The 26,488-nt window shown below is 50.6% G+C and overlaps 1 protein-coding gene across 1 annotated transcript in view; it reads right to left on the reverse strand.

Moving 5' to 3' along the window:
* CMTM7 (CKLF like MARVEL transmembrane domain containing 7) overlaps positions 1-25,931 on the reverse strand; it is a 44,371-nt gene extending 18,440 nt beyond the window's left edge. The window contains exon 1 of the mRNA XM_052646384.1: positions 25,773-25,931. Coding sequence (XP_052502344.1) covers positions 25,773-25,931 — 159 coding nt within the window. The remainder of the gene's footprint in view (positions 1-25,772) is intronic.
* Positions 25,932-26,488: the final 557 nt, after the last annotated feature.

Here is a 26,488-nt window from a genome sequence, read left to right on the forward strand (position 1 = left end):
TGGCCCTGGGTTGTACTCTTATGCAGATGAGGAAACCGAGATGTGGGAAGTGCCCGCCCTGGGCCATAGAGCTGTTTGCCCGGAGACGGGATTCAGTCTTTTCCATCCAATTCCACAGTTTAGTTCTTAATCATAGAACCCTGCTTCTGCCCCCTTTTATGTTTGTTTTTGTTTTTTTTCTCCCCAGTCTGAGGTCCCAGGTGGTGGTCCCACTGGTAAAGAACCTGCCTACCAATGCAAGAGATGAAAGAGATGTGGGTTGGATCCCTGGGTCGGGAAGATGCCCTGGAGGAGGGCATCGCAACCCACTCCAGTATTCTTGCCTGGAGAATCCCAGGAGCCTGGCGGGCTACAGTCCATGGGCTTGGAAAGAGTCAGACATGACTGGAACAACTTAACACGCACGCACGTGGGACAGGGCAGATGACTTCATTGGCAAAACTTTAATAAAGCTCTCCCTGAGGACTCAATGGTCTGGGGTAGGAGACAGGATGGGACTGGACTGCACAAGAGGCTTAAATTCCCTGCAGCCAGATACTCTGATGCCCTCGGCCTCAGCAGTGAGGGGTAGAAGGAACGTCTCACCCCTCGTTACTGCATGCCAGCCGACTGTGCTTTCTGAAAATAGCCGTAGCAACAATTCCAGGCTCCCGCGTTCTTCTAGACCCTGGCCGCTCCTCACCTAGAAGCGGAACGCATCCCCTGCCTTGAACCTGGGTTGCCTGAATGGCCTCCTGGCAGGTGGTCAAAGTGACACCACAGGCCTTCCACAGCTGGGTCAGGGACCCTGATGCAACTTCCCTGAGCCGCCGCTCCATCTGCAAACGCACCCCTGGAGCTCTCCCACCAGAGGCCACTTGGGAGGCCTAGAGTGGGTGTCTGGCCAAAGCTCCAGCTGAGGGTGGCTCACCAGTCAGCACCTAGCTCAACGCACGAGAAAGCAAAGCCTTCGGCTCCTCCGGCCCCAGCTCTCAAGTTCTCCCAGCTGCCCAGTCACCACGGAGCAAAGAGAAAGCCCTGTTCACCGTGTCGCGCCCACGCTCCTGACCCACAGAATCTGTGAGCCTAGCGAGTGGCTGCTTTACACAGACTAACTTTAGCAGCAATTTGCGGTGCAACCATAGTAGCTGGAGCAGGCGCTTAAACAAACAAAAAAAAAAGGTCCCGCCTGGCCTGTTTTGAGAGTTGCATATGCACTGTTCTGGGTTTTGTGTTTTGATTCTTGTGCAAAGGGAAGTTGAGGTCCGTTCAGAGGGCAGCGGGGGGCCCAGGTGAGGGATCACATCTGGGTCCCCACCTGGGACCCTGGCGTAGACACAGCCCCTGGGCCGAGAGCTCTCAGGCGGCTCAGCTGGAAGGCAGCTGTTGCCTCCAAGAACCCGGTAGCCGACGATTACACAGAGCAGCCGCTGGCTGCAGTGGGGATGGCTGAAGATGACTCCATAAATCCCCACCTCCATCCCATGTCACAGCCCCAAAAAGATGCTCGACCTGGATGGTCCTCAACGAGAGGCTCTGATGGGGCGACCACTGCTGGGTCTGGATGCTCCACGCTCAGCTGAGAAAAATGAAAAAAATGCCAACGACAGTTTCAGAGGCTACCTCTGCCAGCTCTAGGTCTGGGCTTCCCTGCAGTGGCATCTAAGAAGGAAACGTCTGGTGGCAGACATGCAGACAGTGCTGAAACCCAGTTACCCCAGATGAACCCAGTCCAGACTGGACGAGAAGCCAGCCTCCAGATACAGAAGCAAGCCGGGGTCATGATTAGCAGGGCCGACCGCAGCGGACCTCCACCATGTGAGCAGTAAAGGTTTGGTGACGCCGCCAAGATTTTAGGACTGTTTGTCATGCAGCAAGAGCTAACTAATACACTGTTTTCAGAACTTCCCTGGTTTCCCATTCAGGCAACCCCAGTGTTTACAGTGGAAAGAATAAGGTCATTCATTCAGTGATTATTTATTGAGTCCTAACGACATTCCCAGCCCTGCTTAGGAACACAAGGCTACGCTGGTTTCCATTCTGCCAAGGATGATCCTAAGGAAACCTTGACTCAGGAGAGAGAGAGCCATTCAGTGCTTTGCCCAGATCCTGGTGAAGTAAATATTTGGAGAAGCTGTGTGGCCCGGCCCCAGCAGGAGGCCTGGCATCCAGCCCTGGGCGCCTGCCAGAAATAAGTGCCTGCTGGATTTGACAATGTGGGTGTGGGATGCCTGGATTAAAAACCCAGGCAGCATGATGCCAACTCAGTGCCAGCCTGGGGGAAAAAGAAATTAGTCTGGGATAAAAAATGACAAAGCAAGTACACAAGAGCCACTGAGGGATTGTAAGCATGTATCACTGACAGAAAGCCACAGCGATTAAGGGTACACGATCGTCGTATGGCACCCAGAGGAGACTGAGTGTAAGCCAGAGGCTGGTCTTCAATCGGAGCAAGTGAGCCTGAAAGGAGCAGTAAAGCATGCCAGCACCCCCCGTGGGTCAAACAGTCACTTAACACAAGTACTAAGGGGCCAGTTAACCTCACTAGGCCTCAGTCTCCTCATCTTTAAAATGGGCAAGAAGAAAACCTACCACAAAGAGTTGATGTGAAGATTAAATGAGACGATTCAAGCAAAACATTCAGAACGGCTGGTAGTGCTCCAGTAAACATTCGAGAAAGGGCAAGGAGTCGAAGTCCCTGAGCAGGTATTCTGAGAAGAGTAACACAGGATGATGTTTGAGAAGCTCTTGGCACACAGCAACAGTTAACTGGGGGCTCATCTAAGCAGGGCGAGCTGTCAGCAGGCAGTAAGCGCACCGTAAGGACAGTTTAGACCCGGGCCCTGCCTCAAAGGACAAGGGGCCTCAGACCGCGACACAGGGACATTAAAAGAAAAAGGGGACAAGGGCTTCCCTGGTGGCCCAGTGGTTAAGACTCCGTGCAGGGGGCCCGGGTTTGATCCCCGGCTGGGTAACTAGATCCCGCATGCCGTAACTAAAGAGCCCACGTGCTCAAATGAAGATTCAAGATCCCGCATGCTGCAACTAAGACCCAGCGCAGCTCAAATAAATTTCTTTTTTTTTTTTTTTTAAAGAAAAGAAAACAAAGGACGAATAACATCAGGAAGGTACCATCTGTGAGGAAGGCTGCTGGAGGGCAGGAAGGCAGGCACATCCTCTGTAAAGAGTGGGAGTGGTTCAGGGTGGACTCAGGGGCTGCAGGATTTGAGCACACAGGGAGGAGGGTGACAGGTGGCACAGATGTCCCGGGGGGGGACCTTGGGGTGACGTGAGGAGCCCCTCCTGCATCACAGCTCTCGGACGCAAACAGGAAACTCCCCCTTCGAGCTCAAATGGGAGGCGGCTGCCTCGGATTCCTCAGACTGCTGACAGCAGGCTCCAAACCAGCTGGCAGAGCTGTCTGTCTAGACCTTTGCACAGACAAAGCCCTGGATGAAAGAAAAAACCGTGCCAGGCCCCCTGCCTCCAGCGGGCTGTCAGCGTCCCCTCTGCTGCTCTCTGGTCGGGTTTTAGAAAATGACTCCGAAGCAGGGACAAGACCACGGGGCAGAAGTATATGCCTCGCCCCTGACCGCTTCCCTCTCCAGCCACCACATCCTTGGTTCAAAGGTGCAGTTAACTGTGGTCCGCACCCCCAGCTTCAGTGACATCACTCCCCAAAGCAGGCCTTTCTCCCATGCCTCACTCTCCCTGACTCTCACTTTCAAATCACCCGTGTGCCCGGTGAAAACAAAGACTTTCCTTCAGAAAGTTCCCCACTCCCTTGGCCTCTGCTTACAAAACAACCCCGGTAAGGCTGCAGCCTAGCCCCTCCCTACATTTCCCCTTCCCGGGGCCTGCAGGCTCACTCCAGGCCTCCTGGCTGCTGGAAGCTGCCTGCTGGTAAGACACAGAGCCCTTCGGTCCCCACGGAGCAGCCCTGCCTCCGCCCTGGTCTCGATGCCTTTGGAAGAAGCCGGGAGGGCAGAGACAGGAGCAAAAAGTTCCCACTAAACAAAACCTCCCTTGTGCACCTGCTAAGAGACCCGCTGGGATGAACGCAGCAGGGACACACGGTCCCCAGGGCTGCCCTGGGGGCCCGGCACTTAGCAGAGCCTCAGCAAGGTGAGGCGAGTCAACTTAGATCTGGCCACGGGAGGCAAGAGCTTCCTCCTACATCCTGTTTCTGAACCGAGTTTCACAACTTTATCCTGTTCTAACGTGTGTGCAGAAGTGAGACACAGGCAAAACCCCCAAAGGGCTGCAGCCACAGGAGGAGGAAAGAAGGGAACCCGAGCTTGGCTACCAGTGTGCCCAAGTCTCGGTGGAGCATTACAAGCTGCTGGATCAACTCTTTCCAGGCTATCAAAAGCCTCAAAAGAAAAAGGGCACAGGACTTCCCACGTGGTACAGTGGATAGGAATGTGCCTGCTAGGGCAGGGGACATGGGTTTGATCCCTGGCCCGGGGAGATTCCACATGCTGCGGGACATCTGAGCCCACACACCTAATCACTAAAGCCCTAGTGCCCGAAGGCCTGAATGCCACACTAATGAGCCTGCAAGCTGCAACGACTGAAGCCTGGGCACCTAGAGCCTGCGTTCAGCCACAAAAGAGGCCACTGCAATGGCAAGCCTGCACACTGCAACGAAGCACAGCCCCTGCTTGCCGCAACTAGAGAAAGCACACACACAGCAGCGAAGACCCAACTCAGCCAAAAACACACCACAAGTTAGAAAAAATGTTTCAAATAAAAGATTAAAAATATATATATTGGTATATTGAATCCAACAATCTATAAAAAATATAAATGCTCAACAACTAACTAAAGTTCATCCCAGGAATCCACAGCTGGTTCAACATTTGAAAATCAGTGTATGCCCATTAACAGACAGAAGAAGAAAACCTGCATATTTTATCAATGGGTGCAGAAAAAGCACTTGACAAAATTCAATATCCATTCATTATAAAAACTTTCAGGATAGCAGGGAACTTCCCTGACCAGATAAAGGCCATCTACAAAATAATCTGGAGAAGGACAGAGAGGCCTGGTGTGTTGCAGTTCGTGGGGTCGCAAAGAGTAGGACACGACTGAGCGACTGAGCAACAGCAAAATAATCTACAGCTACCAGTATACTCAGTGGTGAGAGACTGCAGGTTTCCCTCCAAGAAAGCCAACAAAGGTGTCCTTTTCCACCATTCATATTCCATGTTCTTCTGGAGGTTGCAATAAGAAAAAGAAATACAAGGCACACAGATTGAAAGGAAAAAAATATAACTTTATTTGGGACTCTGTGCACAGGGGGCACAGTTTTGATCCCTGGCCAGGGAACTAAGATCCCACAAGTCATATGGACAAATGAATAAATAAATTATTAAAAAAAAACCCAAACAGCTTTATTTGTTGACAACAAGACTATTTATAAGTCCCAACAGATATAAATAGATATAAATCTAAATTTATAGGCTGCTGCTGCTGCTGCTGCTGAGTCACTTCAGGCGTGTCCGACTCTGTGCGACCCCATAGACGGCAGCCCACCAGGCTCCCCCATCCCTGGGATTCTCCAGGCAAGAACACTGGAGTGGGTTGCCATTTCCTTCTCCAATGCATCAAAGTGAAAAGTGAAAGTGAAGTCGCTCAGTTGCTAAAAACTACAAAATACTGATGAGAGAAATCAAAGAACACCTAAATAAAGGGAGAGATTTTGATGGCTAAGGAGATGCAATATAGTTAACATGCCATCCCCCAAATTGATTTATAGATTCAATACAATCCCAATCAAAGCCCAGCAGGCTTTTTGGGTGGATGAGCGCCAAAGAACTGATGCTTTTGAACTGTGGTGTTAGAGAAGACTCGTGAGTCCCTTGGTCTGCAAGATCAAACCAGTCAATCCTAAAGGAGATCAGTCCTGATTTCCTTGGAAGGACTGATGCTGAAGCTCCACTACTCTGGCCACCTGATGTGAAGAGCCGACTCACTGGGAAAGACCCAGTGAGTTGGGAAACGTTTGAGGGCAGGAGGAGAAGGGGCTGACAGAGGATAGATGATTGGATGGCATCACCAACTCCAAGGACATGAGTCTGAGCAAACTCCTGGAGATAGTGAAGGGCCGGCAGTCCAGGGGTCACAAAGAGTCGGACACGGCTGAGGAACACAACAACAACCAGAGCTCCAGGCTGCACCACCACCAGCCCGGCTTGGGAGCTGGCCAAGCACGTTTCCTGACTCCACGCCTTCGCACAGGCTCTCGCCTCCTTCGGAACTCTCTTCCCAGGCTCAGGTCTCAGCCTCAGGTTCCTTTCCCAGGCAGCTGTGAGTGCAGGCTGCGAGGACTCCGGGTAGCTGAGATCACGGCCTTGTCTGCCTCCTCCCGCAGCAGGCTCATCGCCCTCACACTAACCACACTTCACTGATGCAGACATGCTCCGTCTCTCATTCAGTTCCCTCCAGCCACAGATGGGTCTGCACCTTCTGCGGGCGAGACCAGAGAGCAGATGTGGAGCAGCCCCCGTTGCCTGTTATGGGCCAGCTCAAAACTTGGGAATGGCGTCAGAGCACGCGCAAGAAAACCCCTGAGACCAGAGCAGAGCGCTCTCTGAAAGCCTGGGAGCCAGAGGCTGCGGGGTGGAGACGGCAAGACAGTGAGACGGGCACTTGTAGCATCATCCCCAGAAGCAGGAGTTGAAAGCCAGCTGGCTTATGAGCCCAGCACCGATGGCTATCAGTTCTCCCACGGACTCTTCTAAGGAACGCTGCACTGCTCACACTCTTGACACCGACGACCAGAGTATGCGAAAATACTTAAAAAAGGATTCCTTAAAAAAAAAAGAGTCCTTAGGGACTTCCCTGCTGGTCTGGTCCCATGCAGGGAGCCTGAGTTTCATCCCTGGTCGGGGAACTAGACCCCACATACTGCCTCAAAGACTGAAGAGCCTGTGTGTTGCAACTAAGACCTGGAGCAGTAAAATAAGTAAATAAAATATATTTTAAAAAATAAAGATTCTTAAAAAAAAAAGAATTTAGCAGAGAAGGGCCATTTAAGGAATATCTTCACCAATTTATTTTCGTTCATCAATTTTCCTTTTTAGGTATTCACAAGAGTATATAAAAGGGCTTCCCTGGTGGCTCAGCTGGTAAGAATCTGTTTGCAATGCAGGAGACCCTGATTCGATTCCTGGGTCAGGAAGATCCTCTGGAGAAGGACAGGCTACCCACTCCAGTATTCCTGGGCTTCCCTGGTGGCTCAGCTGGTAAAGAATCCGCCTGCAATGAGGGAGACCTGGGTTCCATCCCTGGGTTGGGAAGATCCCCTGGAGAAGGGAAAGGCTACCCACTCCAGTATTCTGGCCTGGAGGATTCCATGGACTGTATAGTCCACGGGGTCACAAAGAGTCAGACACGACTGAGTGACTTTCACTTTCAAGGGTATATAAAATCTCCATTTAGTTCAGTCTAAAAGAATTCTTTCAATGAGCATACATTTTCTAAGTGATGAGATTTGCGTCCTCACATAGTTAACACCAGCTTCCTTTCCTAGCAGCACCTAAAACAATGGGGCCTTGGGGGTGATGATGCGTAACACCTCCTCATCTTCTGCCCAAGGGGAAAGGTGTGATCAGCCTTGTTCACTGCTGTACCCCCAAACAGCTGGGACAGAGGAGACACCAAATAAACATCTATCTGATGCCGTGACATGAAGCCGAGCCTCTGCCGGGTGAAGAGCCATGACCAGGACTGCACAGAGGCTCATCACTCGAGCCAGAAATTGAAGTCTGAGAGCGAACTGCCCGCATCAGGCACACTGTGCCCTCAGTCTCTAGCCCACTACGCTAATGCTGCCGTTCAGTGTCTGCTGGTGACGCTGTAAATTAGGGGCCCGGTCCTGACAGCTGGACAGACCGGCAGACACTTCTCTCATCCCATGGCTCGTCTTTGTTTGCTCTGGCATTGGAGCCCCCTGTTTTGACTGTGTGAGTCAGTGCAAAGCTGTCAGCCCAACTCAATAAAAAAGAAAGGTTCTCCCACACTGGCCACCAGCACAGAACCGCGTCTCCACCAGAAACTCCAGGCCGGGCATTCAGCCTCTCCCCGCCAGCTCCCCCTTCTGCCTCCTGGCCTGCAGGCCTGACACCACTGCCTCGGGCCCTTCCACAGCCCGGCCACCCCTCTGCCCTCGCTATCACTGTTCATGATCATGATTAACAACTAGTATTGGGTCTTCAGAAGAAGATCCACGTCTCTCAAGCGCTTTACCCAGGCTGACTTTTCCGAAACGAGTGCTATTAACAGAGGTTTTGGTAAAGAAAATCTTCTTTCATTCATTCAAGAAAAAAAAAAAAAGATTCTGAATGGACACAGAGAACAGATTTGTGGATGCCAGGGGGGAGGGGGTGGGGGAGATGGAGTGGGGGGCTGGGGTTAGCAGGTGTAAGCTTCTATATACAGGATGGATAAACAAGAAGGTCCTACTGTATAGCACAGGGAACTATATGCATATCCTGTAAAAATCATAGTGGGAAAACATGTTTTTGTGTGACTGCACCCCACAGCGCATGGGATCTTAGTTCCCCAACTCGGGATAGAACCCAGGCCCCCTGCATTGGAAGTACAGGGTCTTAACCATTGAACCTCTGGGGAAGTCCCAAGGAAAAGAGCATTTTTTAAAAAAAGAATGTAATATGTGTATAACTGAATCACTCTGTTGTACAAGAGTAATGAATACAACATTGTAAATCAAAATGGTAGCTGTTATATAGTCGCTCAGTCATGTTCAACTCTTTTGGGACCCCAGAGACTGTAGCCCACCAGGCTCCTCTATCCATGGGATTTCCCAGGCCAAGAATACTGGAGAGGGTTGCCATTTCCTTTTTCGAGGGAATCTTCCCGAGGCAGGGATCGAACCCATGTCTCCTGCACTGACAAGTGGAGTCTTTACCACTGACTTACCTGGGAATCCCCAAAACAACTATACTTTCATTAAAAAAAAAATTTTTTTTTTAAAGCTAAGACAAACAACAACAACAAAGATAGTGAGGCGTCCCGCAGCGACCCAGGCACGATGGCCACCGCCCCCTTGCGGTTCAGCTGCGTCCTGGTGGAGAAGACCACCACCACTTCTGACGAGGAAGAAGAAAGGGGATTTCAGATGAAGAAGTGCTGGGAGGAAAGCAGAAGAGAGCGACGGGACAGGGTGATGGGGGCAGCAGTTGGGTGGAAGCGGCGGGCGGGGTGGGTGGGGGGGACTACCTTAGGTGGGGGTGTTGGGAAAGAGCCTTCCCAGGCTGGAGCGGGGGCAGTTAGGGAGGGGAAGCAGGCTGCTTACAGACCCCGGGATTGTTTCAATTCCTTATCTTTAAATATGCAAAATAGGGCTTGGAGTCCCCTGCATTCAACTGACTTTGAAAAAAAGAATAGAGGATCCTGCGCCCCTGCAGAGCCTCGAACAGGAAGTAGCCAACAGCCCTTCTCGCTCACTCCGCTGGAGAGAACAAGCTGCCTCTGTACGGCTATTGACCAGGAACCAGCCTGCAGCTCGGGAGAAGCAGCCTGGGTTTTGGGGAACTGCTAAATACCTGTGCCAGACTCCATATCTGACGGTGTAATTACTATGGACTCAGGTGCTTGGCTGAAAATATGAAAAATAATAGTACCTAGAGGATAGGGCTGTTGTTGAGCATTAAATGAGGTAATTCAGGCAAGTTCACAGGACAGGACGTGGTGGGTGATCATCCCTGAAGCAATTTTAGCCACTCTTCTAAGAATGTCACCTTTAAGTTCCCCAACCAGGGACTGAACCTGTGCCCTCTGCATTGGAAGCAGAGTCTTAACCACTGGACCACCAGGGAGGTCCCCCAAGGATGTTTCCTTTGAGCTAAGCTGTTGTGTTTTATTATTATTAATAGGACATGCAATCAAGCCCAACTTGAACTATTATTAACTCCGGATAGGAAGCCTGCAAACTGGACTTTTGTGAAAACAGAAGTAGTAAAATGGAGATAAGGTCACCATGACCCAAACACACGTTCTTCCCTTTCTTTCTCTCCTGCCTCCGTGGTGGCTACGGAACGCCGGGAGTCAGAGGGTCCTTGCACACCAACTTTCACATCCAATGACAGGGCTGCTCCGTCCTGGACCCCTCACGAATGTCAGAGTCATGGAAAAAAAGACAGACCATTCCAGACTGAAGAGAGTGCCGAGACCCCATCACTGAGGGCAACGCCAGACCAGAGGAAGGACGTTAGCGGGTCAACTGGTGAAACCTGAGCACAGCAGCGAGATTAGATGCCACAGAACGGACGTCACAGGCCTCTTGAAAGAGCGAACTGCACAGCAGCTTGTAAGAGAAGGGCCTTCTTGGGAAATGCACACTCAAGCACGGAGGACAAAGGGCACTGTGTCTGCCGGCCAGTCGTTCCCGTCTTTTGCTCTCCCCGCAGGCCTCCCTGCTCCCTGAGACACAGCAACGCTGGAATTAGGCCACCAATCACCCTACCATGGCTTCCAATCGTTCAAGTGAGAGGAGGAGTCGCACGCCTCTCACTTTAAATCGAAGGCTAGAAATGATTAAGCTTAGTGAGGAAGGCATATCGAAAGCCCAGGCAGACTGGAAGTTCGGCCTTTGGCGCCAAAAGTTAGCCAAGGTGTGAATGCAAAGGGAACATTCTTGAAGGAAATGAAAAGTGCTGCTCCGTTATATTTCATTACAAAAAAAAGAAATGTAATGATAAGAAAGCAAAACAGCCTTATTGCTGATGTGGAGAAAGTTTCAGCCTTTGGCGCCAAAAGTTGGCCAAGTTGTAAATGCAAAGGGAACATTCTTGGAAATGAAAAGTGCTGCTCCATTACATTTCACTACAAAAAAAAGAAACGTAATGATAAGAAAGCAAAACAGCCTTATTGCTGATGTGGAGAAAAGTTTCAGCGGCCTGGATAGCAGACCAAACCAGCCACAGCATTCCCTTGAGCCAATACCTAATCCAGAGCCAGGCCCTAACTTGCCTCAATTCCAAGAAGGCTGAGAGAGGTGAGGAAGCTGCAGAAGACAAGTCTTAAGTGGGCAGAAGTTGGTTCATGAAATTGAAGGAAAGAAGCCGTTTCCTTAACAGCAAAGTGCAAGGTGAAGCAAGTGCAGGCGCTGAGCTGCAGCAAGTTCTCCAGAAGCACTAGGTAAGATAACTCACAAAGGCGGCCACACCGTGAAACAAGTTCTCAGTGTAGACAAATACCCTTCTACTGGAGGAAGACAGCAGGCTTCCCAGGTGGCCCAGAGGCAAAGAACCCACCTGCCAATGCAGGAGAAGCAGGTTCGATCCCTGGGTTGGAAAGATCCCTGGAGAAGGAAATGGCAACTCACTCCAGTATTCTTGCCTACAGAACCCCACAGACAGAGAAGCCTGGCGGGCTAAGTCCATAGAGTCACAAATAGTTGGACGTGACTGAAGTGACTTACCACACAACACAACATTCATTCTGCAGCCCATGGATCAAGGAGTTGTTTCAACTTCCAAGTCTTACTATTTAATAAATACATTTCGTAACGCTATATAGTTGCCATAGACAGGGGTTCCTCTCATGGATCTGGACAAAGTTAACTGAAAACCTCTGGAAAGGATCCACCATTGTTGCTGCCATGAAGAAAATTCAAAATTCACATGGAGAGGTCAAGATATCAACAGGAATTTGGAAGAAGTTGAGCCTAACCCCCATAGATGACTTCGAGGGGTTTCAAGACTTCAGTGGAGGAAGTAACGGCAGATGTGGTGGAAACAGCAAGAGAATTAGAATTAGACGTAGACCCTGAAGATGGGACTGAATCGCTGCCTCTCCTGATAAAGCTTGAGTGCATGAGAAGTCGCTTCTCACGGATGAGCAGAGGAAGTGGTGTCTTGAGAAGGAGCTGTCTTCTCACGGATGAGCAGAGGAAGTGGTGTCTTGAGAAGGAGCTGTGAAGTCTGTTGGTGAAAATGTTACAAAGTTTGTTGAAATGACAACAAAGGACTTAGAATACTACATAAACTTAGGTGATAAAGCAGTGGCAGGGTTTGAAAGGACTGACTTCAAAGGACTGACTCCAATTTTGAAAGAAGTTCTCCACTATTTGGTCAAGTGCTGCCAAATAGCACTGCTGACTGCAGAGAAGTCGCTCATGCAAGGAAGAGCTGATCTATGCGGCAAACTTTGCTGTTGTCCTGTTTTAAGAAATTGCCATAGTTGCCCCGACCTTCCGGAGAAGGCAACGGCAACCCACTCCAGTACTCTTGCCTGGAGAATCCCAGGGACGGGGGAGCCTGGTGGGCTGCCGTCTATGGGGTCGCACAGAGTCGGACACGACTGAAGCAACTTAGCAGCAGCCCCGACCTTCAGCAATAACCACCCTGATCGGTCAGCAGTCATCGAATATCAAGGCCAGATGCTCTAATAGCAAAAAGACAAAGACACGTGAAGGCTCAGATGATGGTTAGCATTTTTTTCTTAGCAATAGCGTATTTTTCAATTAAGGTATGTACATTTTTTAGACATAACGCTATTGCAGAGATAACAGGCTACAACACAGTACAAACATAGTTTTTATATAACACTGGGATACCAAACAATTCATTTGTCTCACTTTACTGTGATACTCACTTTACCGCGGTGGTCTGGAACCAAATGTACACAACAAACTGACAACAGGCTTTCTGTCAGCAAGGAGACGCCATCAGGTTTAGGGGATCCAGATGACAATGCAGGCTCTTGTTTTCAGCCACACCCAGAGGCATGTGGGGTCTTAACTCCCCAAGCAGGGATCGAACTCATGCCCCCTGCATTGGAAGGTGGAGTCTTAACCACTGGACCGCCAGGGAAGTCCCTACGCTGCAGTTTTGCTTTGATTTACAATGTTGTGTTAATTTCCGCTGTATACACTGCAGCTTTTCCTCTGCCCAAAGTGGCAGTCAGTAAACACTGCTCCGTAATGATGACACTTGAGGACCCTTGTAAAACCAATGTCACATTATCGACACAAGGTCAGTGATGCTTCTTTTTACCTTTCCCATGTGAAAACTCACAACAAACACGATATATCAATAAGGCCCCTATCTCTGAAATCATTAGGTCCCTCCAAGGAGTTAAAACAGATACGGTCAAGTTATTTATACCCCCATGATACTGCTCACAATTCTTTCCTGAAAGGTTACAGAAATAATTTTGGCTCCTATTGATTTTATTTTTCATTCAGTAAATATTGATTTGTTTTCGTCTCCCCTTGTTTCAAATGAGAGTTGAAAACAAAAATAGCAAAACTGCTTAAGTGACCAGCAAAAAGTAACATCCGAATTCGGTGCAGACTGGCCTTGCAGATCCAGGCTGTGCCCCAGGGAAGAATACTCATAAACCAGTTCTGCAGGTGGAGGGAGGCTTCGGTCAGGTTTGTCTGTCCCCAGAGCACACCAGCGTAGAGCCTTGGCAGAGATCAACCAGAGGAAAAGCCATTCATTCCAAAGGCTCCTGAGAAACACAGGCAGGCGCTGCTCGACAGGTTCACTGCTCCACTGACAGTGAGTGAAAAGTGAAAGTGAAAGTCACTCCAAAACCGCTCAGTCGTGTCCACCTGTTTTAGACCCCTCATGGATTACACAGTCCATGGAATTCTCCAGGCCAGAATACTGGACTGCGTAGCCTTTCCCTTCTCCAGGGGATCTTCCCAACTCAGGGATTGAACTCAGGTCTCCAGCATTGCAGGCGGATTCTTTACCAGCTGAGCCGCCAGGGAAGCCCAAGAATATTGGAGTGGGTAGTCTGTCCCTTCTCCAGAGGATCTTCCTGACTCAGGAATCAAACCAGGGTCTCCTGCATTGCAGGCAGATTCTTTACCAGCTGAGCTACCAGGGAAGCCCCCTGCTTCACTGGGCTCCCCTTTATCAGGCCAGTGTACACATCCCAGCTACCACACCCCCAACCTTCTAAAGATTTTCCTTGCACAGTGGGAGCTGTCTGGCTCAGAGGGCCCCCATCCCAAGTTTATCGACTCCCTTAATCTGGTCTGTAGCCAATGAACAGAACAAAAGCCCCGATCCACTGCCCTAAACGGGAGCATCTCTGTGGGGCAGCTCACTCTCCAGAGCTCCCGGCAAGATCAGACTGAGGCTAGACTTCCCAGACCCATCATCTAGTCCTACCCTGCCCTTGACTGCAGCCCTCACTCAGGCAATTTTTGCAGGAGTATTACTCAGCCACAATAAGGAGCGAGACTGTGCCATATGCAGACACACCACATGGAGGAAACTAGAGACGGTCCAATAACAGAGTGAAGTAAGTCAGAAAGCGAAAAACAAATATTGTATGTTAACGCATGTATGTGCAATCTAGGGAAAAAAGGTAGAGGTGATCTTATTTGCAAAGCAGAAACAGACACAGACACAGAGAACCACAGCATGGACCCCAAGGGGGGAAGGGAAGGGGATGGACTGGAGACTGGGATCGACAAATACACACTACCGTGTACACAACAGATAACTCACGAGAACCTAGTGCTCAGCACAGGGAGCTCTCCTCGGGGCTCTGTGGCGACCTACGTGGGAAGGAAATAAAAAACAGGGGTGTATGTACACACAGAGCTGACTCACTTTGCTATACGGCAGAAACTGGCATAACATTGTAAAGCGACTACACTGCAATAAAAATAAATATTGTTAAATAAATAAAAGAATCCCCATCTCTAGCTCTACTTTTAGGAAGCGTGACTTCAACACTCCCTGTGATGGATTCTGGGAAATTCTAGCAATGCTGATCACACAGGTCTTCTTGTTCCCCAGACTTTTCTGGTCCTTAAATCTTGATCTTAAAGCAAGTCAGGTGGGAGTCTAGAGAGCTTGAACTCTGAACCCTGAGCACCAAGTAGAGCCTCTCGATGACAATGGATGCGGAAGACCTCTGACACCCCCTGGGAGGAGATCACAGGAGATGTTTGAGAATCTGAGTTACAGAACAGACAAGAAAATGTCCAAGGGCAGGCAATAGCTGGCAGGCCTAGGAATTCCACCTTTAGGGGTTTCTCCTTCTGAGGATCTTTACACACAGAGAACTATGATATGTAAAATGGTGTCCACTACAGCACTGCGACGTAACAAAAGATGGGAAATAACCTAAGTGCCCATCGATAGGGGATTGATTAAAAAACAATATAGTCAATCCATTCTCTGGGACACAACGCAGCTGTTACGGAACAGGAGGAGAATGAGAACACTCTGCATGCGTACGGAATGATCCCCAAGGTGGAAAGCCAGTGCAGACAGACAGACACACACACACACACAGAAACATAAAATATTAACAACTCCTGATGACATACAAGAAAACAGTTATCACTGGGAGCTTCCAGGAAGGAAATGTCAAAACTGGAAGAGTTTATGCACTTTAAAAATCTTGATCATGTGAATGTTATCTACTCAAAAAAAGGAAATACATTTTTAACAATTGTACAACCACTGGGAGCATCAGTATTTTCATTTTTAAGACTGGCTCTAGGAAGGACCCTGGAGGACAGTGGGGCTGCCGGAGGTGGAGGCCATTCTTCTGCACAGAAGGTATTTAAACTCCCCACAGTCTCCTCATCTGTAAAGCGGAAATACCATTGTAAGAAACAGCAAAGGAGATGTGACATCATTCCCATGGTTATGTCACATGCTGGGGTGAAGGGATGCTGCAGAGAAAAGTAATTAAGCTCCAAATCAGTTGACTCTGAGTTGATCAAAAGGATGTTATCTTCAAGTGAAAATCCCTCAGTCGAGTCTGATTCTTTGCAACCCTATGGACTGTAGTCCGCCAGCCTCCATCCATGGGATTTCCCAGGCAAGAGTACTGGAGTGGGTTGCCATTTCCTTCTCCAGGGGATCTTCCCGACCCAGGGACTGAACCAGGGTCTACCCGCATTATAGGCAGACGCTTTACCGTCTGAGCCACCAGGGAAGATCTGAACCCGGGTCCTAACGAAGAGTGAATTCTTGGCTTTTAAAGCATTTAGCACAATGCCCAGAGCAAGGATTCCAGCCAACAGACTGACTGCACAAGAATTAAAAGACATATGACCACAGCCCAGATAAAAACTTATCTAGCTGTTATTGAAAAAAATAGCCATGAAATTAAAAGACGCTTACTCCTTGGAAGAAAAGTTATAACCAACCTAGATAGCACATTCGAAAGCAGAGACATTACTTTGCCGACTAAGATCCGTCTAGTCAAGGCTATGCTTTTACCACTAGTCATGTATGGATGTGAGAGTCAGACTGTGAAGAAGGCTGAGCGCCAAAGAATTGATGCTTTTGAACTGTGGTGTTGGAGAAAACTCTTGAGAGTCCCTTGGACTGCAAGGAGATCCAACCAGTCCATTCTGAAGGAGATCAGCCCTGGGATTTCTTTGGAAGGAATGACGCTAAAGCTGAAACTCCAGTACTTTGGCCACCTCATGCAAAGAGTTGACTCACTGGAAAAGACTCTGATGCTGGGAGGGATTGGGGGCAGGAGGAGAAGGGGATGACAGAGGATGAGATGGCTGGATGGCATCACGGACTCGATGGATGTGAGTCTGGGTGAACTCCGGGAGTTGGTGATGAACAGGGAGGCCTGGCATGCTGCGATTCATGGGGTCACAAAGAGTTGGACACGACTGAGCCACTGAACTGAACTGAACTGAATTGAAGGACTTCTTTGGTGGTCTAGTGGTTAAGAATCCGCCTTGCAATGTAGGGAACATGGGTTTGATCCCTGGTCCGGGAATTAGGATCCCAGATGCTGCAGGGTAAGCCCATGAGCCACAACAAAGATCCCGCATGCCATAACCAAGATCCAATGTAGCCAAATAAAGTAAATGTATTTCTAAAATGGCCACTGTACCTCCTGCCTCCTGCACGGCTGTTGACCCTCCACTCCCCCGCCTTTCTTACTAAGGAGCAGCCATGAAAACACCAGATCTGATGCAGGAGACACGGGTTTCTGTGGGTGTGTAAGATATCTCCTGCTGCCTAACAAATTACCCAGGTAGGTTGCTTAAACTGATATTCATTGAAAATCTCACAGTTTTCAGCAGTCGGGAGCTCTGGCTAGAGTCTTCTGCTCAGGGTCTCACGAGGCTGCAATCGAGGTGGGGGCCTGGCTGGGGTTTCCTCTGAGGCTTGGAGTTCTCAACCAAGCTCATGTGCTGTTCCAACTATGGGATCCTATTTTCTGGTGGATTTCAGCTGAGGGCTGCTCTCAGCTTCTAGACACGACCCACAGCTGCGCCTCATGTGGCCCTCTGCTGGGCCCAGCAGGGCAGGTTAGTTCTCCAGGGTCAGCAAGAGAATCTCTCCCTTTGGGAAGAACCCAGTATCTTTCTTAAGGACTGTCACCGGATTAAGCCTGGCTGATGGCTCAGATGGTAAAGAATCCACCTGCAATGCAGGAGATCCGGGCTCAATCCCTGAATGGGAAAGCTACTCTGGAGAAGGGAATGACCACCCATTGCAGTATTCTTGCCTGGAGAATCCCACAGACAGAGGAGCCTGGCGGGCTACAGTCCATGGGGTTGAAAAGAGTCGGGCGTGACTGAGGGACTTTCACCTGAAGATAACGTCCTTTTGATCAACTCAGAATCAACTGACTCGGAGCTTTAATTCCATCTGCAGCATCCCTTCGCCCAGGCACAAGACATAACCATGGGAATGACATCACATCTCCTAAAGGAAATCAATCCTGAATCTTCATTGGAAGGACTGATGCTGAAGCTGAAGCTCCAATACTTCGACAACCTGATGTGAAGAGCTGACTCATGTGAAAAGACCCTGATGCTGGGAAAGATTGAAGGCAGGAGGAGAAGGGGACGACAGAGGATGAGATGGTTGGATGGCATCACCAACTCGATGGACATAAGTTTGAGCAGGCTAAGGGAGTTGGTGATGGACAGGGAAGCCTGGCGTGCTGCAGCCCATGGGGTCACAAAGAGTCAGACACAACTGAGCAACTGAACAACAAAGTGACTCATGGGAGGGGTCCCCCTAGGGTGTGTCAGCCACAGAGGGGAGCCAGGGAGCCTGTGTGCCACACGCAGAGGGACAGTACACCATGGGGGGACGGGTTAGACCGTGGCACTTAGGTTCCCATGCTGGCTCCAGAAATTAATAGAATTTTCCAACCTTGTGCAAGGGACAAAATCTCTCAGCCTTCATTGAATCAAAAGAAGGGGGAAATAATTAATGAACAGTCGTTAAGGATTAGCCAAAGGGAAACTGCATGTGAAACTGCCTGACATGACGAAGCAGACACTTGAACTTTAGTTCTTCTCTTGGGAGGAACTTAGGACATAATGCAAGGACGATGCTAATGATCTAACTTTTTTTTTTTTTTGCCACGTGCAGCACGCAGAATCTTAGTTCTCTGACCAGGGAGCCAGGAAAGTGCTCCTAATGGTTCCCTCTTAAGCCTTCCAGAGGCCCAGAGAGGAATACAGGAAACGCTTTCTAAAGTAGGTGACACTCGTCTGCCCTATACCCCAGAGAGGGATTTTCCCCACTCGGCCTGAATTCATCTCTGGCAAAAGGTAAAATTGTCATCAGCACCTGCTAGGACATCTCAGAGCATCTCCTTTTAACTCTGCGACTGCCTGTCCTCTAACCAAACAATGGACTCGTATGTAGCACCGCAGCATCCTTCCCAGGTAAGCTGTAATGCCATGAGGGGACGTCCTAGGTAGTCTAGCGGCTAAGATTCTGCACTACCAAGGCAGGGGGCCTGGGTGCCATCCCTGGTCTGGGAACTAGCTCCCACATGCTGCAACTAAAGATCCTGCATGCTGCAAAGAAGATCGAATATGTGTGTGCTACAACACAGAGCCAGTACAGCCAAATAAATAAGTAATTAGGGAAAAAAAAAAAAGAGGTTTAAAGACATGGGAAACTCTTCATGGCATATTAATAATGAAAAAAAGTGACTCCAAGTTGTCCTTTCATGAGTTCAAGATCCAGACTCAAACTGCCCCAAATGCAGCTTCATTATTAATGGCTTTGTGATTTGGGGCCAGTTACCAAATTTCTCTCTGTTTCCTCATCTGTAAGATGCAGATAATTATAGGAACTACCTATTTTGAGGACTGAATAAGCCCACACATGTAAAACACCTAGCCCAGTCATTGTCACCTAACAGGAACTCAGTGTGTGATAAGTGCTATTATTACTATTATTATTAGCTAAGTATCACTTTCATCATATGAGAGAAAAAGTTTTAAAAAGACTTCCCTTTAAACAATACTAGCATTGTTGCCATCTCCCCAGGGGAATAAAGAAAACCTAAGAGGAAGAAATGCTCTCTTTAGTTACTCTCTCTGCATTCCAGAAGGTCCAATTTACTCTGTGCCCAAAAGCATTAATTTAATTTCTCCTCTTTCTTTCCTATTCCCTTCTGAATTCCCTTCACTGTCTCCACCTCCACCTGTTTTACTCTGAAAATTTCACAGTAATCTCTTCTGTGGGTAATGTGTGGCAACCACTTTCCAAACAATTTCTCTCTCTATCAATTAATCTGTCCACCTATTTTTTTTAAAGGGAAAAGGCTGCCCCAGGGAAAGGAAGAGCCTTGTCACTGCCAAGTAAAACACAGACCAGGTGAAAGGCTTTCTCAGTAGGAGGTTCACCGGCACTGGTGCAGAGGATGGGGCTGCACTGGGAAGAAGTCCCCTTCTCCTTGCGAGCCCTCATCTCTCAGGAAGGCTAGGGGATGGAGGGCCAGCAGCCAGCGCCAGGCCCTGAGCCAGGCCACCAATGCCAGCGGGTTGCTAAGGACCCGGCAGAGCAATGCCCGGGAGTGAGCAGCGGGCAAATAAACTTCTGAGCCAAACTGGTGACAAAGGAGGACAGCATGAGGCAGGCGGCAGGTCACCAGGAGGCTCCCAGGCAGCAGGCCTGGGCCGGTGCCGCGGGCAGACGGCAGGGCGAGGAAGCAGATGGCGGCCAGGGGCCCCAGGCAGGAAGCGCCAGCCTGGAGAGCAGGGGATGAGCCTGGGAGGAAGGGAGGAAAGAACTGAAACGAATGTGCTGAGCCACACAGGGCGGTCTCGGCATGTCCTGGAGGGTCTCCAGGATCCACTGTGATGCCAGGGACCCTGTGGGACGGTCTGGACTCATGTGGGACCACGCACAGCCCCTAAATCCCCACCCTCATCCCCCAGCCTGGTGGACCCCTTCAGCTGCTGTTTCCATCAGGACCCTCTCTGTTGGCCAGTGGTTCCCGATCGGGGTGCGGACAGTTATTTGGGGTGCCCTGCAGGGGAATTCTCGCCAGTAGTTAGGAAACCACATTGTCTGCAGCCTGAATAGACAAATCCTCGCACCCATGGGGTGTTGTCATCCTTCCGAAGTACGTGGAGGCTGTTGCCATTGCTTAAACACAACTGCCTTTCAAAGTGTTTGGTGGAAAGAGGGCCTTCTCTGGTGTGTCAGTGGTTAAGACTTTGCCTTCCAATGTTGAGGGGTGCGGGTCTGATCCCTGGTCGGGGAACCAACATCCCACATGCCTCCAAACATAAGAAACAGAAGCAACACTGTAACAAATTCCATAAAGACTTTAAAAATGGTCCACATCAAAAGTAGGTGATAAAAGAGAGACTGCAATGGACATTACACAGCTCTTGTTTCTGGACACACAGATTTCTCCAAGACCTCTTGCTTTTGAAAAGGACATGTGCCCACTCTGACCAACGGTATCACCCTTGAGCCAAAGAATTAAAAAAGAGATATTTTCATACCAGCAACCAATGACTGATGTAAAACTCTGAAGATATAAATCTTTTTTTATGACGCTCTTAAAAAAATAAAATAAAATCCTTACAAAGTCTTCTAGCCTGCCTTTTTCTTTTCTAAACCATCAGACACTGAAAATAAGACTGTGACTTAAAATATTATTACTACCACTTTTGGCTCCTGGAAATTTCTGGATGATACAGAGACAACCATTGATTTCTGGATGTTAACAAGGCTAGAGAGTTGTTTAAGGCCAGCACGCTCAGCAGGGCAAGACGCACTCCATCTCTCTCTCTGTGAAAGGTCATGACCATTTATCCCAAGGAAGTATTAATGGCTTTGCACACCAAAACTTCTCTGCAGGGCAGTTCAGTTCATCACTGTCTTGTTCATCAACAGGCAGAACCGAAAGCTCCTTAAGCCACCAAAAAAAGGGGAGGGGGCTGGTCACACAAACCACGGTACATTTGTAACTGGCTGCAAAAACACTGTCGCGTGCAAACCTTAGGTGACATGAGAAATCATCCATCACCTGTTAAGCAAATAAAAGCACTTTACAAACTGCAGCGTGTCATCCTACTTTTGTAAAAATAAGACAAAACCAACAACAACTGCAAATTGTATGTCGCCTATGAAACAGTGTAAAATTTTACTTCCAGTATTAAACCCAGGGGGAGAGGGAGCGGGAGGGTCTAGTTTTTTCTCGGTTTCCCGAAGTTTCTACCATGAACGACTATTACTTCTGTTATCAGGAATAACGCCTGTAAGTTACGTCTTATTATTTTTGTTTGACCATTGATGGACAGCAGTTTCTTGTTGTTGGACTGGGACTGAGTTGGGGTGAAAGACTTTTTTTTGGCTAGGTCGGGTCTTAGCTGTGTGATATGGGATCTAGTTCCCTGACTAAGGATCAAAGCCAGGCCCCTTGCATTGAGAACTTGGAGTCTTAGCCACCGGACCACCAGGGAAGTCCCAAGGGGTCAAAAACTCTTGACATGAGGTTCTTTGCTGCCCTCAACCCTCCAGCTGCCACAAAATAGGGCATGGGAGTGCCGGCTGCATTTGGGAACCAAACTGGGGCTCCTCCTTCCACACAGTCCTGAGACAGAACATGAAGGGTGAGCCATTCTGGGCTATGCTTGCTCATTCTCCACTAACAGGTCTTTCCGTGGTTATATCAGAGGCTGCGATCCCCCACTGTCTAACTCCATCTGGGATGTGGGCTGTGAATACCCAAGGGAAGTCTGTACTTGCCTCAAACTCCTAGAAAGTCTTTAGGAAGCCAGAAAAACTCAGGCACTCTCCCCAGACTCGCACACCCACTTAGTCCCCTTCCACAGCATTCCTGGTAACACCTCTCTTTAGGATAGTTGCAATGCCTTCATTACTTCGTTGAAATGAATGAAACACATCCTGAATATGACCCTAATCCCAGTGACGGCCAACGGACAATTTCCATGAAGTTCCAAAATGACCCTAGGGGGCTGTGCAGTCCCAGGTTGAGAACCATCGCTTCGACTGATATTGATATGATTACTTCCGCGATAATCTTAGAACAAGCGCCGTATTCTCAGCACGCTCTGGCAGACCCTGGATGGGCTGTCCCGGCATGTTTCTCCAGACTCACACCATTCCCAGCCCTGTTCCCTTCCCTCCAACCATCATCAATCCTCCTTCCTCCAGTCACTGAGCCCCTGTCTGTGCTCTTCCTTCTTCTGATAATGCTGTTCCCTCATCCTCCAAATATCCCTTCCACAGAAAAGCCCTTCCTTACCTCCCTGACAGGGGAGACCTCCCAGTTAATTCCCTGCGGCAGGGGTCCCCAGCCTCTGGGATCCGAGTTGATGATCTGAGATGGAGCTGATATAATAATAACAGAAATAAAGTGCACAATAAATGTAATGCACTTGAATCATCCTGAATCATCCCCCGCCTTCAGTCCACGGGAAAATTGTCTTCCATGAAACTGGTGCCTGGTGCCCAAAAGGTTGGGGACTGCTGCGCTATGGGCCTCTCCTTCGTAACTTTTGTCCCAGTGTACACTTTTATATTTAAAACCACTCAATGTTTATTTTCCCAATTACACTATAAAGAAGTCAGGGGCTGACCCCTCTTGTTCACTGGGCCTTCCACACTGTCCTAGCATACAGCAGGTGCTCTATATTTACTGAGTAAATAAAGGAACCTTCTAGGAATTCTCTGGTGGTCCCGTAGTTAGAACTCGGGGCTCTCACTGCCGAGTGCCTGGGTTCAATTCCTGATTAGGGAACTAAGATCCCACAAGCGCACACTGTGACTGAAAAGACTTTTTAAAAAGGAAGCTTCTGGAAGACACTTAGATTTCCATCTTCACTGCTTATGAAACTACATTCTGATTCTCCTTCCCTAATATGGTTCTGCAAGTGTCAGAGTCTCTGCTGAAAGGCTCTATCTTGTCTCCACAGGCTTGGCTTGGCTTGGCTTCGCTTCAGTCATGTCCGACTCTGTGCGACCCCAGAGACAGCAGCCCACCAGGCTCCCCCGTCCCTGGGATTCTCCAGGCAAGAACACTGGAGTGGGTTGCCATTTCCTTCTCCAATGCATGAAAGTGAAAAGTGAAAGTGAAGTTGCACAGTTGTGTCCGACTCTTAGCGACTCCATGGACTGCAGCCTACCAGGCTCCTCCATCCATGGGATTTTCCAGGCAAGAGTACTGGAGTGGGGCGCCATTGCCTTCTCCGACAGGCTTGGCTTATGCAGAGGTAAGAACAGAGCAGATGCTCAATAAGAGAGATAAACCCCTTTCTAAATGTCAGGAAGAACTGCCCATCACTGGCCCTCATCTCACCCTGTCTCCTTCCTTTCTACGTCCCCCCTCCCCAGAATCACCGGAATAAAGTCACTGGGAGGCCAACAGGGCGTGCCCAGCCTGACACACCCACACTCAACCCTCAAGATTCAACTCAAATGTCACCTTAATCTCCCCTCCATCCTTCCTTCCTTATGTGGGCAACCACAGACCTTTCATCACATCAACCAGGCAGTTTGGGGACAAGTCTGCCTCCTCAGCAAAACCACAGAATCCTTGAGGGCAAGGGCTTTGTCACAGCTATCTGTTTCTGGAGAAACAGAGGTGAACGCAGCACTCACTGAAGTCTAATGAATAAACAAAATGATGAGGAGTGCTGCTGGAGCCCCGGGCAAGGGCCTCTGGATGCCTGCAGGGCCCAGGGCACTCCTTCCAGCTCAGGCCCCTCAAGGACACGGATGATGCCAGGAGGCCCGGCTCCAGCTCACACTCTGTGAGGATCCAGATGGACATTCCTTCCTCGGGTAGTGGATTTGGGGGGACTCCCAGAGAAGAGGAGGAGGAGGAGATCAGCCCTAAATGGTCTCTGCGTAGTAATATGACCATGGCGACGGCAACTTCACGCCCAGGGGGTCTGCTCAAACAGGCCTGCAGCCACAGGGCAGTCCCCAGGGAAGGAAGAAGGCGTAAGAACCCTCTGGGCACGCAGAGATGCAATTCTCCAAGTCTCTGTTCTCTCTGGGGCATAGGGCCATCACTGTCACCTGCACCTTGGCCCAAGGGCCAAAGGTAAGAGGCTAGTTTAGGAGAGGAATGAAGGGGTGGTTTCTCTTCTCCCCTGTCTGTGTCTATTAAACTTATCGATGGCTCTGACCCCAATCTTTGTCCACTAATCTCATCATTCAGCTCCTGATACACCTTCCAAGGCTCCCATTCATCTTTCTTAAAGATAAGGAGGTAGGTTGCTGCTGCCAAGTCACTTCAGTCGTGTCCGACTCTGTGCGACCCCATAGACGGCAGCTCACCAGGCTCCCCCGTCCCTGGGATTTTCCAGGCAAGAACTCTGGAGTGGGTGGGGAGGTAGGTAGGTCCCCTCTATTTGGCTGATCAGATTTCTTAGCCTGAGCCCCCCAAAATGCCTCACTCAAAGCCAACACAGCTGTGCCTGATTTATTTTGGTTAGTAGCTAAAATACTTCCACTTCCTAATTTTTAGTCCATCTAGATGCTCTTCTTTGAGAAAAGGGAACTCAGTCCCTCTTCCCTTCAGTTCTGGCCTAAGCAGGAAACCAGAGTCCCCTCCACGCGCCTTTGGCCCCCAGAGTAACAGAGCTGTGGACGCCTGCGAGGCTCTCACCCTGTGTCCAGGCAGCCCGGCCTCTGGGTCCATGACCTTGTGTATAAGCCCCATCCCTCCCTCCTTGCAAAACTACCACTTTCCCCCTCTACCATTCTCGCTGCAAACATTATCTGGAGTGGAATCACCATGAGCCCGGCCGAGTTTCCAAACACATCAAACAAACGGGAAAGGTGTTTCAGGTTTAAAAATTGTGAGGAAGAAAAACTTGGGAAGAGAGAGAATGGGGAACAGGCCGGGCAAGGTCTGCGCTGCTGGAGGCCCCGGCCTCGGTCCCGCCCGGCTCCCTTTCCGGAGATGCCCGCTCCTCACAAAGCACAGAGGCCTCCCGAGTGACCGCTGCCGTCCAGGGGCCCCGAGGGCAGGCCCTCCCTCGGGAGTCGAGGGGCAGGGCCCGGGACAGCTGCCCCAAGGGTCCCCGGCACCTTCTGCCTCCGGGAAGGCCGGGCCGTGGACCCCGCGCTCGGGCGAGGCCGCTCCGATGGCAGGAAGCCCCGCGGCGCGGGGTTAGCGAGGAAGCCGCGGCGGCCAGAGAGCTGGAGGCGGTCGGCTTCCGCGGCCTGAGCGCCGCCCGCCGGCACTCCCCACCCCCTGGCGGGTCCGAAGCGGCGCGGCCCGAGAAGAGGAAGGAAGACGCTCGGAACTTTGGCCGTGGCTTCTTGCGGCCCCAGGCAGGCCGACCCCGCGGAGCGGCTGGAGAAACTTGGGAGCCCGGAGCAGGGCCGGGGGAGCGGGCCGGGGGGTGCGCCGAATTCCTCGCCGGAGGAAGCCCCCTCCAACTTGGCCGGGGCGGCGCGCGACCCCGCCCGGGGCGCGATGCTCCCGCCGCGGGCGCGTCCGCTCCCCGGACCCCGCCCTCCGCGGTCTCCCCGCGGGACCCCGGCCCGCGCCCCGGCCTCTCTTACCATCTGCGCCACCTTCAGCATCGCCGCGTGGGTGCGGGGGTAGACGGGGTCCAGCAGCCCCTCCGAGGAGCCCGCGCCCAGCGGCCCCGCGCCGGCCCCGGCTCCCGGGGCGCTGCCGCTGCTGCACGTGGTGCGGACGAGCCCGGCTGCGTGCGACATCGCGCGGCCCCTGCCCGCGGGCTGCCTCCGCCGGCGGGGGGCAAGGGCCAGTACCAGAGGGCGGGGCCTTGTGGGGCGGGGCGGGGCCTGTGGGCGGGGCGGGGCCTTGGTGGGCGGGGCGCGCGCGCCCCGGGCCCGCGCGGAGGACGCCCACCCAGCCTCGGCGACACTGGTCGGTGCGCAGCTGAAAGGCGGCTGTAGCCTCCGCCCTTGGGGAGGCGCGGAAGTTGAGCTAGAGGGGGGCGAGGGAAACGGATGACCCGAGTATTAGCCTTTCCGAGGTGGGCGAGGCCGGGCACAGCTGGTCTGAGCCTCCTGGGATCTGGTGTGGGCGAGGCTGCGGATGTGTGCTGAGGGCTCTTGAAGTGTAAACTACACTCACTGAAATGCCCGAACCTTCCGTGTTCAGCTCTGTTAATTGTTCTGTATGTGAATGTACATCTGTGTAATCACCGCCCACGGGGGAAAAGTTCCATCGTGCTCTTTTCCCACTTCCTGTCGCTATAGATTCGTTTTGCTGCTTCTCGGATTTGATAGACTTGACATAATATTCTCAT

The sequence above is a fragment of the Budorcas taxicolor genome, chromosome 1 (assembly GCF_023091745.1).
Source record: "Budorcas taxicolor isolate Tak-1 chromosome 1, Takin1.1, whole genome shotgun sequence".
Taxonomy (NCBI): domain Eukaryota; kingdom Metazoa; phylum Chordata; class Mammalia; order Artiodactyla; family Bovidae; genus Budorcas; species Budorcas taxicolor.